This window comes from Anolis sagrei, chromosome 2 (genome assembly GCF_037176765.1).
Source record: "Anolis sagrei isolate rAnoSag1 chromosome 2, rAnoSag1.mat, whole genome shotgun sequence".
In the NCBI taxonomy this organism is placed as follows: domain Eukaryota; kingdom Metazoa; phylum Chordata; class Lepidosauria; order Squamata; family Dactyloidae; genus Anolis; species Anolis sagrei.
The window spans coordinates 226,739,381-226,752,691 of NC_090022.1; the positions used below are offsets into that span (position 1 = coordinate 226,739,381).

General features: G+C 39.2%; 1 protein-coding gene across 5 annotated transcripts in view; it reads left to right on the forward strand.

Moving 5' to 3' along the window:
- Positions 1 to 13,311, forward strand: part of LOC132767331 (transducin-like enhancer protein 4) — a 160,144-nt gene that overhangs the window by 47,115 nt on the left and 99,718 nt on the right. For all 5 annotated transcript variants that reach the window (XM_060762162.2, XM_060762159.2, XM_060762161.2 and 2 more), the window contains exon 5: positions 3,579 to 3,641. In XM_060762162.2, the coding sequence (XP_060618145.1) occupies positions 3,579 to 3,641 (63 nt within the window). The remainder of the gene's footprint in view (positions 1 to 3,578; positions 3,642 to 13,311) is intronic.

The following is a 13,311-nucleotide window of genomic DNA, read 5'->3' on the forward strand; positions in this document are numbered from 1 at the left end:
GGCTGGAGTGGGTGTCCAGCCATTGTGTAGCCCATTGTCGACCTTTGCAACCCGAAAGACAGTTGCATCTGTCAAGTAGGAAAATAAGGTACCACCTTAAAGTGTGGGAGGCTGAATTTAACTAATTTATGAGGCCATAAAGAAAGAAGACTCCGGGGAATGTGGAATGCGGAAGAACTTCATCGGTGTCGCTGATGGACGATGAAAAGCAGCAGCTCCCCTGGCGGCCAGAAAAAAGTTAAATAGCCTTGGTGTATTTGTCTGTATTTGTTGTCTGTCAAACTGGCATTGAATGTTTGCCATAAATGTGTTGACTGTAATCCGCCCTGAGTCACCTGCGGGGTGAGAAGGGCGGAATATAAGAACTGTAAATAAATAAATAAATAAAATGGCTTTCTTGAATATTTTTCATATTTCATACAGTCCAAAACCCCATCATTACTTTCTTTAAACCATTCTTAGTTCATTTTGATCCTAGTTGTTACTGCTACCATTTTATTATTTGTGCAGTTAAATATTGCGGAGTAGAACAGAGAAATGATTTGTTGTCATTCAGGATATAACTCTCCATTTATACTTCTAAGATCTGTATGTATTTCATACTTTAATCACATGCACATGATTGATGTTTGTTCATCACTTGTGGTCTCAGGGTATATGAGCATGTGTATATCAGAATAAATTCAGGAATTTAGTAGTTCTAGAGAAGAAGTAATATTATTTAATGGGGCTATGAAAGAGTAGGTTATATTTGTTTATAAGTGATCAATCAGATAGAAACTTTTAATCAGCCAACAGTTATTTTAAATAAGAAGCTCACCAGTGTAGAACACCCCCTTAATGTGATCGTAGCATTCTTGATATTTTATTGGGCAGAATTCAATTCTAATACCAACTAGATTAATAGCCATTTTATGTATGTCCTGTTGATTTCAGTAGCTGTATTTCTACAAGGAGGTACACTGATCATGGCCTATTATTTTTAAATTGAGAAGAATATGAGCATACACAATCCCATCTGATATATAGGTGAATGATAAAGTTGTCTTTTTTCTTTTCAAGTTTGTTCAGAAACTGGGCAAAATGTTTGCCAATCTCATTTGTGTGTGTATGTGCATGTGTGTTTTCAACTGTGGCTCATTATAGTGTCACAAAAGGCTCCTGAAGCTTTTCAAGATAGCCTGATTTAATGATGGAAATTAAATTCTCTGTCCTGCACTGAAGCTTGAGTACTTGCTATTGCAAAGAACTCTCAGAGCAGCAAGTGGTTATTGTTGTCCATTATTCACTCCCTAATTGCTGGACTGGGTCTCTCACTGTTGTTCTTTATATATTTTTTCCTGTTGAACAGATGCATACAATTGGTGAGTTGTAAGTTCCAAGAAATTGAAAGATCGTCTACTTTTCAACTTGTGTGTGAGATAATGTTCTCCAAACTTGCACATGAAGATGTGTATCTATTTCTCCTGGGATCTTTGACTAAAGTATGTGTTCGCTTTTTTTAGAATGAGTCTTTTTTTTGAGGGGGGGGGGGCAAAGGTGGCAATTGACTCAAGAATGTTGGCAATTGAGATGCAGAAGTTTGATTTCATCAGAAATATTTATTGGGAGGGAAAAGACTGATTAGTAAATCACCCTGGTCTTTGGAGCTACGCATTCAGCAGGTCATACTCTTGATGTGATTTTCAGCTCAGAACATATGGATCTGTGGGCAGACCCGTACATCAGAGTTGTCATGGATAGATCACTTTTTGATCAGGACTAGGATCACAGTTACAATCTATCCCTGCAGGGGTAGAGGACCTAAAATGATCCGCCATCAAAGCTAATAGATTCTTTGAGATTCCAGGATGCCTTAGAGGGTTCTATGGCTGACATCGCTGATGATCTTCCAGTGCCAGCAGGACTGCTAACTGAAAGGTTGGTGGTGCAAATCTGGGGAGCGGGGTGAGCTCCCATTTGTCAGCTCCGGCTTCTCATGTGGGGACATGAGATGTTTTACCATCTCCCACAAGATGGTAAAACATCCAGGTATCCCCTGGGCAACGTGCTTGCAGATGACCAATCATCTCACACCAGAAATGACTTGCAGTTTCCCAAATTCCTCCTGACACAGAAAAAAAAACCCTTGATGATCCTGTTGAATCTCTGGTCAATAAGTGGAATCAAAGTCTAACCAAGGTTATTAACATGATCGCTCCCAAACGTCCTCTCCAGCATGTGACAAAACAGGCTCCATGGTGTACGGAGACATTCAGGGAAATGAAACAGGAAGGATGATGGCTAGAAAGCAGGTGGCAGAAAACTTTACTGAGGAGGCATAAGAATTAGAATCAATGGGGAACAACCTGTTGTCCTGTTTTGGACTCCCAGACTTCCTGACCATTGAACCACCTCTGGGAATTAGAGTCCCAAACACCTGAAGGGCTATGGGATTAAATCATGTTTTAGACATGATCCTGTGCAAAAAGCAGAAGCAGAGTCTTAAGTTGTGTAAAAGAAGATTTGATTTCTCAAAATAATAACTAGTCAATTTGCGGGTGGACAGATTTTCAATTCAATTAAAGAACACACAGCAGGGTTATTATAGGTTTTTCAGGCTGTATGGCCATGTTCTAGAAGCATTCTCTCCTGACGTTTCGCCTGCATCTATAGCAGGCATCCTCAGAGGTTGTGAGGTCTATTGAAAACTAGGAAAATTGGGTTTATATATCTGGGAAATGTCCAGGGTGGGAGAAAGAACTATTGTCTGTTAGAGGTAGGTGTGAATGTTTCATTTTGCCACCTTGATTAGCATTTGATGGCCTGACAGTTTTCAGGTGTGACTTGTTAGTGCCCGGGGAATCCTTTGTTGAGAGGTGATTAACTGTCCCTGATGGTTTCTTGTCAGGAGTTCCCCTGTTATAATTACTGTTATAATTTTAGAGGTTTTTTTTTAATACTGGTAGTCACATTTTGTTCATTTTCATGGTTTCCTCCTTTCTGTTGAAATTGTCCACATGCTTGTAGATTTCTATGACTTCTCTGTATAGCCTGACATGGTAGTTTTTAGAGTAGTCTAGCATTTCTGTGTTCTCAAATAATATGATGTGTCCAGGTTGGTTCATCAGGTGCTCTGCTATGGCTGACTTCTCTGGTTGAAGTAGTCTGCAGTGCCTTTCATGTTCCTTGATTTGTGTTTGGGTTCTGTGTTTGGTGGTCCCTATGTAGACTTTGTCCACAGCTGCATGGTATATCGTAGACTCCTACAGGGTGAGAGAATCCCTCTTGTTCTTTGCTGAATGTAGGATTTGTTGGATTTTCTTAGTGGGTCTGTAGATAGTTTGTAGGTTGTGTTTCAGCTTCCCTATGCGGTCAGTGGTTCCCTTGATGGCTGTTCCTATTTTCCAGGGATTGATTTCAATGTATCTGCTGTAATGCAATTTGAAATATGTGCCAGTACTACACTGGTATCTGAAGCTGATCAAAAGTAAAACTACCCATATACCAAAACTGCCATTTTTGATGTGTTTCCTCTTTGCATGTGACCACGAGAGTATGCTATGCTGATCAATAACTTTCCTTTCTCTCATCTACAGGCAGAAATTGTCAAGAGGCTGAATGCCATCTGTGCCCAGGTCATTCCCTTCCTGTCCCAGGAGGTAAGGAGTGTGTGTGTGTGTGTGTGTGACTTTGCACCTACTAATCTCACAATTGCAGGATATTCACTTTTTACTGAAGAGCTAAGATGGCTCGCTGAAAGCATGCCCCCCATGTTGCAGGAAATTGGTTTGAGGATAATTTTACCATGGAAAACTGGCATACAAATAATCAATCTTGCCTTTTGTCTCTGAGTTCACCATCATCTCCCCATTGTAGTTATATTCACTTGGATATCTCCATACGTGGGGCTACATAAAATTGCCATCCTGGCTTCTGTTGATAGTAGTCTTGTACTTTGTGCCAGTATGAAATCCAAAGAATTTTCATTGAATTAGATTAAGGTTCATCCAGATTCTGACAGTAATCAGCCAGCTGGATGCCTCTGGAAATGCACACAGAGAAGGAAAATTGTTGCAGCTTGTAGCATCTCCTGTCCCACATCTATCAATTAGAGCAAAGTATTTAGTAGTTCCTTCCTTGAACAATGGCTTCCTAATCTCCTGACTAGTAAGGGTAGTAACTAGCCATGTTGCCTTTGAACATGGTTGTTCTTCTCAGCTGTCTTAATAGCAGTCATTGTGAGCTGTTTAAAATTAACGGAAGGGTAATTCCAGAATTGTGATATGGGGAATTGGCTGTCAGCATGCCTGCATTGACTGCTGAGGCTTTTTGTCCCACTGCGGTATGCATTAGGATCAGGATGTTAGTTATATAAAAATGTTTGCCTGTCAAGTCAATGCACTCATAAATACAACTCTGTCAAGCTGGCATCTAATAGGATATATTGAAGAATTGCTAGGAAGGCATGATTTGTGCAGCATTTTTGACACTTGGTGTTAAGCTTGGCAGTAAATACGAAGAACTATCGACTGCTGATGCTGTAGCATAATGCAACCTTTCCCGGCTCCCATCCTTGTTTCCTGTTCCTTTAATCGCTGACAGTAGAGTGCTTGGTTTCAATTAAAAAACAGTCTTTGCCTTGCATCTTCTGGGGCAATCCTTTCTGATAACCTGGAGAGGAGTTTCTCTTTTTTATTTTGTAAACTAGCTTAATTAGGCATGGGAATCACATGTCCCCATATTCCCTCTAGGAAGGGAAAAGGGGTTACTAAATAATTGTTCCTCTTGGAATCCTGTGGAGAGGGAGAAATTTAAATCCAAAGCAGACGTAGGAATCACATGAGTGTCCGAAACAGCAAGAACAGCCTCTCCAACTGCAGTCCCAGGTGTCAAAATGGGCACTAGTGATGGTAGAGGTGGGACTCCAAACATCAGACCTGTTCAGAAGGAAGGCATTTGAAGTAAGGTGCCTTTCATTCAGTTCCAATTGGCTCCTGCAGTCCCAAGGTATTTTCTACCCCTTAGTTATATGGATCAATAACCTGACTTAGAACAAGACATCCTTTTAATCAAGATTTAAATGTATGTATACATTACACATAACTAAAGAAATTGTTTTCCTAAACCATATGATTTTCTTGAAATGAAGCCATGCCTTTCCTAGAAAGTTATTGTGGGGATGCAAGCAATTCTTCTGAGAGATCAGACACCTATTCCACTCAAGCTACAAATGTGTTTTTGATTTACTTGTGCACAAATAGAAATATGAGTGTTTAGGTCATGGGAATGTTAAATGGAATAACATTGACTTTTATTTGTTTTGTAAATCTGATGAAGTTAGTGTAAACAAAATTGGGTAGGAATTTTAAAAAATCTGTCATACTTCCTCCGTTTTTCCAAATTGTATAGTTATTTTTGTACTTTCTCTTTGATTTCCTGAAACTTTTATACAGCCTGGGTAGTGGGCAATTATTCATTTTGTAGCATACATATGTAACCTTATGTTCATGAGTCCCCATTTCATGGCAGTCTCTTGGCCTGCCTGCAGGGAAGACTTAAAGGGCCATCTTTCTGAGCCAAAATCTAGTCTTGCTGGTGTATGACTGCAAGTATAATAAAAACTGTCCTTTCCCATTGCCTGCTTTCACACTTCTTCAAAAAACAGCCCTGGTGGTTCACCCAGCTGTGAGGAACTGTTTTGTTCAGGGGATATTGCCTCCCTTCTAGTTCCAAGGATGGAAGCCATCCTCACAGTAGGAAATCCTGCTGGATTCGGGCCAGTATTATTTTTAGTCTCCCTGTCTTATGCATCCACTAGTATACATACAATAGGGTCCCCACATTCACTGGGTTTAGGGGTTCAGTACCCTCATAAAAGTAGAAAAACTCTGATTTTTTAAAAATATGTTTTTTAACCTATGAGAAGATTTCTAGGAATGTCTAGGTCCTACAACATGACTCTATGGTCAGCCTCTGCTGGATGTTCACCCTAGAATTTCAATGGAACAGCTGGACGCTCACTAGAGTCATACTGGGGAGATGTCTAGAGAGAATAGATTAATCAAATCTCCAGATAATCAAATATGAACAAGTTCAACCCACAAAAATGGAAGGGCAACCTGTTATGGTATGAGTCCACCTGACCTCTGTGGCAACATACAATGGGATACTGGGATTTCAAATTTAGAGAGGAAGGGATGTTTAGGTTTCTCTGCCTATGAGCTCTATAAACCCCAGGATTTCATAGAATGCAATCATTGCAGTTAAAGTGGAATAATAGTGCTATAGTTCCAGAGTGTGAATTTGTGTGTGTGATGGGGAAGTGATAGTTGGAAGCAAGAATCTACATCTTGATTATGTCCACAAAGATGTCTCAAGAAACTGTAAGATGTTAGCTATAACTGTGAGTGTGTCACCATTTTGGTTCTGTCTTGGGGTAGCAAAATGCCGTTGATCACTTGTGCTGCAGACTGAGGACTAAGAGGATAAAGAGGAGTGATATCTTTTCTGATAAGAATGGAAGTTGGTTGAAATGAGTGTCATTCTTAGTGTTTGCCATGCTTCAGTACAATCAGAGCCCTTACTTTTCCTAGAATGAATTCCACAAGTTCAATTTCTGTGCTGAGAAAAACAGAATCTTGTGCCTTGCTTTAAATTATGCAATGGCAGAAATTTGCATACATATTACTACAGTGCATAATTATGAATATTTCTAATTTTGCTTCATTTACTCATGTTTACTGATACAGGAAGCATACAGGGCACAGAAGCCTAACTCTTAAAAATGGAGATCATTTGAGCCATCTCCTTGTGAGATTTCAGCAGACACACATTTTTCAGCCTTATCTTCATCGTCATTACAAAGAAGATAAGACATAAGATGGAGAGTTGCATTTGAAAAATGATAAAAGTGTGGTCTTATAATTCTTCTTTGTGGCCACTGTGCCTCAAATAATTGGGTTTTATAGTTCCTGAGACAGTGCCCCCCAATGATAAAAAGGAAAGATCACATCTCCCCTTCTGAGGTTGGAAACAGAGCCTTAGAGTATCATTGATCATTGTTACCACTGATCAGTGATAACAGCAAGGATTTTCCTGTCCTTCACTTGTTGTTAATTGCGGTCATATTAGTGTTTAAGTATGGCAACCCTATGAAAGAGAGATCTTCAAATACCAATACCAATCCTGCAGACACAGGACAGTGATTTCCTCTTTTCCTACTTATTTCCATTTTATGAAGGATTATTGTCTTTTCTAATGAATCATGCCTTCTCATTATATGTCAAAAGTATGATAGCCTCAGATTAATTATTTTGACTTCTAGGGAGATTTTAAGCTTGACTTATTATAATTTTTTGCAGTCCATGGTTACTCTGAAACCCTCCTCCAATCCCACATCTTAAATGAGTTGATTTTCTTCCTGCAAACTTTTTTCATTGTCCAGCTTTCACAACCCTACATAGTTATCAGAAATACAATGGCATGGACAATACTGACTTTGGTATTTACAATATCTCTTTATTCTTGAGCATCTTGTCTTGTTTCGTCATAGCTGCCCTTACAGGTTCTAGTGCTCTCTTCACTAGTCTTTCTAATTGGAAAGGGTCCAGTTGTGAGAAACAGTTATCAGTGAGCTATCCTCTTCTCACTCTATGACATAGTGGTTTACATAGTAATCTCATCTGAAATGTTATCACTTGGGAGTGGGGGGAATGATGAGAGGTAGACTTCATCTGGATCAAAGGTTCTCAACCTGTGGGTCCCCAGATGTTTTGGCCTTCAACTCCCGGAAAGCCTAAAAGCTGGTAAACTGGCTGGGATTTCTGGGAGTTGTAGGGCAAAACATCTGGGGTCCCACAAGTTGAGAACCACTGGTCTGGACTCTTTTGAAGCTGAATGAAGAGTTACTTTGGGGCAGACAGACTGATTCCATCTGGTTTCAAGAAAAACAGGTAGCTGAGCCTGCAGGGGATTGAAAAACAATGGTTTCAGCATCTCTTAGACCATCTGTGACTACCTATCTTGATCTAAAAGTGCTAAAACAAGTTCTTATTGGAAGAAAACAACAACAGAGCTCTTTACCTGGTGATGAAAAAACCACAACATAGGTGTCAGATGACTTTTTTGGGGGTGGAGGGGAGCACATTTTATAAATGGGATGTAGTCACTCTATTCTAGCTATTCACATACAGTAACTTCATTTGGGTTAAAATTTCATCAGGTAAATGTGTGGCTCTCCAGATCCTGTTGAGCTAGAGCTCACATAACACCTCTCAATTGGCCTTACTGGTTGGAATTAATGAGAACTACAGGCCAGCAGTATCTAGAAGATGACATGTTCCCCATTGGTGTTGTATGGGTTAACAAAAGATACAGAAAGAGATCAGAGAGAGTTTATAATTGATTCCTGATCTGACAGAAGGAATTTCCCATGAGTTTTAGTTTTGAAATGTTATGTTATGTATTTTCTTTCTCTTATCAAAAATGTGCTGCTTCAGCACTAGCAGTAAAATTCAGATTTTCTTCCTTCAGAGAATAGCCAAATCTGCTACCTTTCAAGATTTTGACAAAGAAGGCTTGTGATTCCTACCTACCAAAGTGACTGAGATTCTGAGTCTCTTCGTCATGTACTGATCACAAGCCTTTGTTAAAATAGTAGCATAGCATAACGCCAGAGCTCCAGAAGAAAGATGTGAAATATCCTGATTTTTTGGGAAAGCGGGGGGGGGGGGGGGGGCAGAAAAGTAGAATCTGAGAACCAGCTGGAGGAAAATGCACATTGTAAGCACTGACATTCTTCTAATGTAAGCTCCAAGCAGTTGAGGTCTTCTTTTTTTCCCTCTGAGTCTCTCAACAATTGTGTAAGCAATAGAGAAGGGCATAGGGGTACAATCAAGAACAAAATGGAGTGATTCAGAATGGGATGTTACTCATGCAACTCAAACCACCTCCTGTTTTCTGGTGATCTGTGATACTCGTGTCTTGCCAAAAAGGGAGGCTGGATGGGAACTTTAGCATTTCTGCAATAATCTCATTCCTTTGTAGTTATGGTGAAGCATCTAGAGTTGTGGGCAAGGTGTGGTTAACACCCAGAGCTTACTAACTTTCTGAGTTCTGCTGACACTTGTAACCTCATTAGTAGAAACAGTCTGTGTGTACGTGATGGGTGGGGGGAGGGATTTGAGCTTTGGTTTTTTGTTTGGTTGGCTGTTGCATTTATATATGTGAAAGAGAAGCTGTTTTGAACATTGGATATTTATTACCACATATGAAGGCATCAAATTTTGATGCAAAATCTCTCTCTCTCTCTCTCTCTCTCTCTCTCTCTCTCTCTCTCTCTGTTTCATTTCATATACAGTAGTATTGTGTGTTTTTTGTGAAAAATAAAATGAGGAGGAGATTGGGAAATGTCAGTAGTCATTTCTTTATTATGCCCATGGGGGAAATGAATGAAAGACAGGGACTGCATGCACTGATGGCAGTGTTAGTGCTTGATAATGGTGCCAGGTTAACTCAACCTATTGCTTGTTAACTTTGTAAGAAATCAATGGGGTGCGCTAACACGGTTTGATGCAAGGGACCATTGTCAAATTTGCCAGGGATTTCTTAGATGGGAGTTGTGATCTGTCACCGATGTCCAAACTGTTGTCACGACAGTTCAGTTTGTTTGCTGGAGAACATTCTGACCTTGCTGTATAAATGATCTCAGAGGCAAACAAGTTGAAGAATGTGTATAATTCTGGGAGTTTGTGTCCTTTTTATCATTGTTGTGATTTTGCATTACATAATATCTCATATGAAATGTTTCTAGTAATGACAACTATGTGTCTAGATTGATAACTTGTGCAGATAAGAGTGAAATTCAGTTACAAGAAGTGTGTGACCTTCATTGAAAATGGCAATTATTTTCGCTGGTTTCCCTTCCAGCTATCTCCTGCACTTGACTTATATTCTGACATAACTGAAACCTTTACCTTCCAACTATCTCCTAAGCATATGACTTACATTCTTATGTAATTGAAACATACTGTCTGTTTGTGAGTATGTGCACGTGTTGGAAGTTACATATAGTTGTAAATGTTAACAGTAACAATCTGTTAGAGCAGGGTTCCCACATTTTGTTGAAATTAGCATTCTTAAAAAAAAATTAGAACTTTCTCACTGGTTACAGACCAATTCCCTGTTGCCCTTTTTATTTGAGTGGCTCTCAATAATTCAGAGGCATCATGCAAATGATTCAAGTCAGTGTGAGTTCTGATTTTTGGGCCCTCAAGCCAAGCGGGGTGACCGTCTCCCTTTGAAGATCCTTGAATTGTTGGCAGTGCTTTCTTTTTCTTGATTGATAAAAATGGAACTGGTGAAGAAGTGGATAGTAGCAACTCTGTGTTCCATGTTAACTTCACTGTCGTATATGCTACTCTCTTAATATGTGAATGAGTAGTTAACAACATTGCATGGAAAAGTGGCAGAATCTGAGCATTATCATCCACCCACTATGCCAGAGCCTAAAGTTCAAATAATTGCTCAGTTGCAAAACTTGCTCAATAGCCTTGTGAAGTTCATATTCTTGTTGCTCACTATCGCCCCTCCCCCTCCATTCCCATAGCACAGTGGTTCTCAACCTGGGGTCCTCAGATGTTTTTGGCCTACAACTCCCAGAAATCCCAGCCAGTTTACCATCTGTTAGGATTTCTGGGAGTTGAAGGTCAAAAACATCTGGGGACCCCAGGTTGAGAACCACTGCCATAGCAGATCACTGGATGCATTAATTGTCTTAGGCATGTATTCAAATTATTTTAATTCTATACCTAAAATGTATGAAAATTACAAAAATACATGTTTTTGGTATATTATGTATAGTATATTCCACTGGAATAGGATGAACTTACTCCGGAAACAGGATCCATGGATCATACCAAAACCCTACTGAAAGGAACAACTTCCACTAGTAGTTACCATAGCATTTCCCCAGATAATCTAGAAAATTCCTTGATATAACTTTTTTAGCTATAGATAGGCAAACCCATAGGATCCCATGGGTATGTGGGTCATGTTGTACTTCCATCAAGGACTTATGACAGCATCTGATGTTTACTTCTTGAATGAAATGACCCAACTACTAAAAGATTAAATATTTTCTAGGGGAAAGCATTTTGACCATTTCCTGTTTATTATCTGTGTATGCTTCTAAAGACTAAGCAAATAATATTTGTCCCCTGGTATGCATGCTAGTACTGTCCTGTGGCAGTGACACAGTCCTCCATCAGCATGTAAGGATGGGAGAAGTAGATTGATTCATATAACTGTTGTAGGTAAAAGAAAAGTATCAGTCATTTTGCTGAGGTGGAGTGGTCTCGTTTTATTTTTGTTTGTGTACATGGCTATTGGGGATGGGGTTTTAAAAGGCCTGGCATTTCGTATGTGTTAAAGAAAGTGACATGAGTATTTATTGTAAAATAGAATTGTAACGTTCTACATTTAAGATGTATCAGAGGCTGTGTTAAGAATATGGCTGTGAAACCTGACAATGGGTTTTACAACTTTTTGTGAGATGTTGTGGTTTGATAACTATGTTTATTTTTTATGATTGTAATGCTTTTGTTTGCATGTTGTTTGCTGCTTTAAGTCCCAATTTGGGAGAAAAGTGGGATAGAAATAAAACGAATAAAGAAATAAAAGCATACAACACTTGATAAGTAGCCATACATTTTTTTGCAGAAAGGAAAGCTCTTTTCCCATGAACAAAACACTATTGCTTTACGTGTTGATTAAATGCTGTATGCCTTTTCAGAGTTCCAGCCTAGAACAGGGGTCCCCAAATGTCTTAAGCAGAGGGACGGTCCACAGTCCTCCAAACTGTTGAAGGACCAGACTATAGTTTAAAAAAAAAATTAACAAATTCCTATGCACACTGCACATATCTTATTTGTCATGCAAAAAACCCCTAAAAGAACAATACAGTTTTTAAAATGAAGAACAACATTAAGGAACATAAATTTATTAATATTTCAATTAATAGTGTGGACTTGCTTTTGGCTGACGAAATAGTAAAGTTAATTAGGATTGTCTTTGTTCTGTGCCTTCAAGTCGTTTCAGAATTAGGGCGACCCTAAGTCAAAAGTTTAGGGCAGGGGTCAGATGGCCATCTGTCAGGGGTGCTTTGAATGTGATTTTCCTGTTTCTTGGCAGGGGTTTGGACTCGATGGCCCAAGAGGTCTCTTCCAACTCTATAATTCTATGAAATGGCCTGGGGGTGCATCTGGCATGAGGGCCTTAGTTTGGGGACCCCTGGCTTAGAAAAAACATCCATGTAACAACAAAGGAGTAACTAAACTCACACCTCACTCTAGTCCCCCCATCTACTATTTTTGCCTTAATTTTTCACACCTCTTTACCCTACCCCCCCCCCCCCCCCCCCAAAAGAAGAACAGCCAAAAATCTGAACCATCCACATTCCTGTTGGTAAAAGGAAGTGTAGTTCCTGGCATACAGAAATCCTGGAGTCCTTGAATTTAGAACATTTGGTCTGTGTTTCTTTGCCAGTCATAACTTTTGAATGTGACAGATGTCAGCTTCTTTGTGACAAATACTTTCTGTCAGGGAAAATAGCAGTCATTGTTGTTCTTGGGATGTTCAAAGTGTCATAGGCACCCTGATGAGCAGATTAATTTGTAAATTAATTTCTCATATTCAGAGGTCTCAGATACATGCCACACTCCATGTGTGCACAATTGATTCTTCACCAGTTGTTTTTTTACTGGGTGATAATCTCTATAGATTCTTTTTGCGTAAAGTCAAACCATATCCTAATCACAACCATGTTGAAATTAGTTGACTCATAAGAGCAATAACATAGAATTATTTAACAGATTGTGCTCAGTTTCCAAAATTGGGAATATTTTGAAGAGAAAATGAGCAGTTCAGCAATTTCTTACCCAACTATTAGTAAGAGATACTGAATATTTCTCAAAGGAGCCATTTGAACAATGGGATATACGTTCCCTTATGTTTCAGTAATGTAGCAACATACATTCCCAATAAACTGGGGTTAACATAAGAGAGAATTAGCTAAATATCTTTATGGAACTCATTTCTTGTACACAGAGAGATTCATTTATTTATTTATTTATCAATTTTATATACTTCCACTCTCCGAAGGCTCGGAGCGGTTTACAATATACATATGCGATACATTACATTTAAAATCAAAGAACATTTCAATCAGCAAGATTCAAATGCCAGCCTAAATAAATAAGTTTTACAAGCTCTACGAAAAGATAGTAAGTCTCGGAGAGCTCGTGTTTCCGCTGGCAAGGCATTCCACAGGTA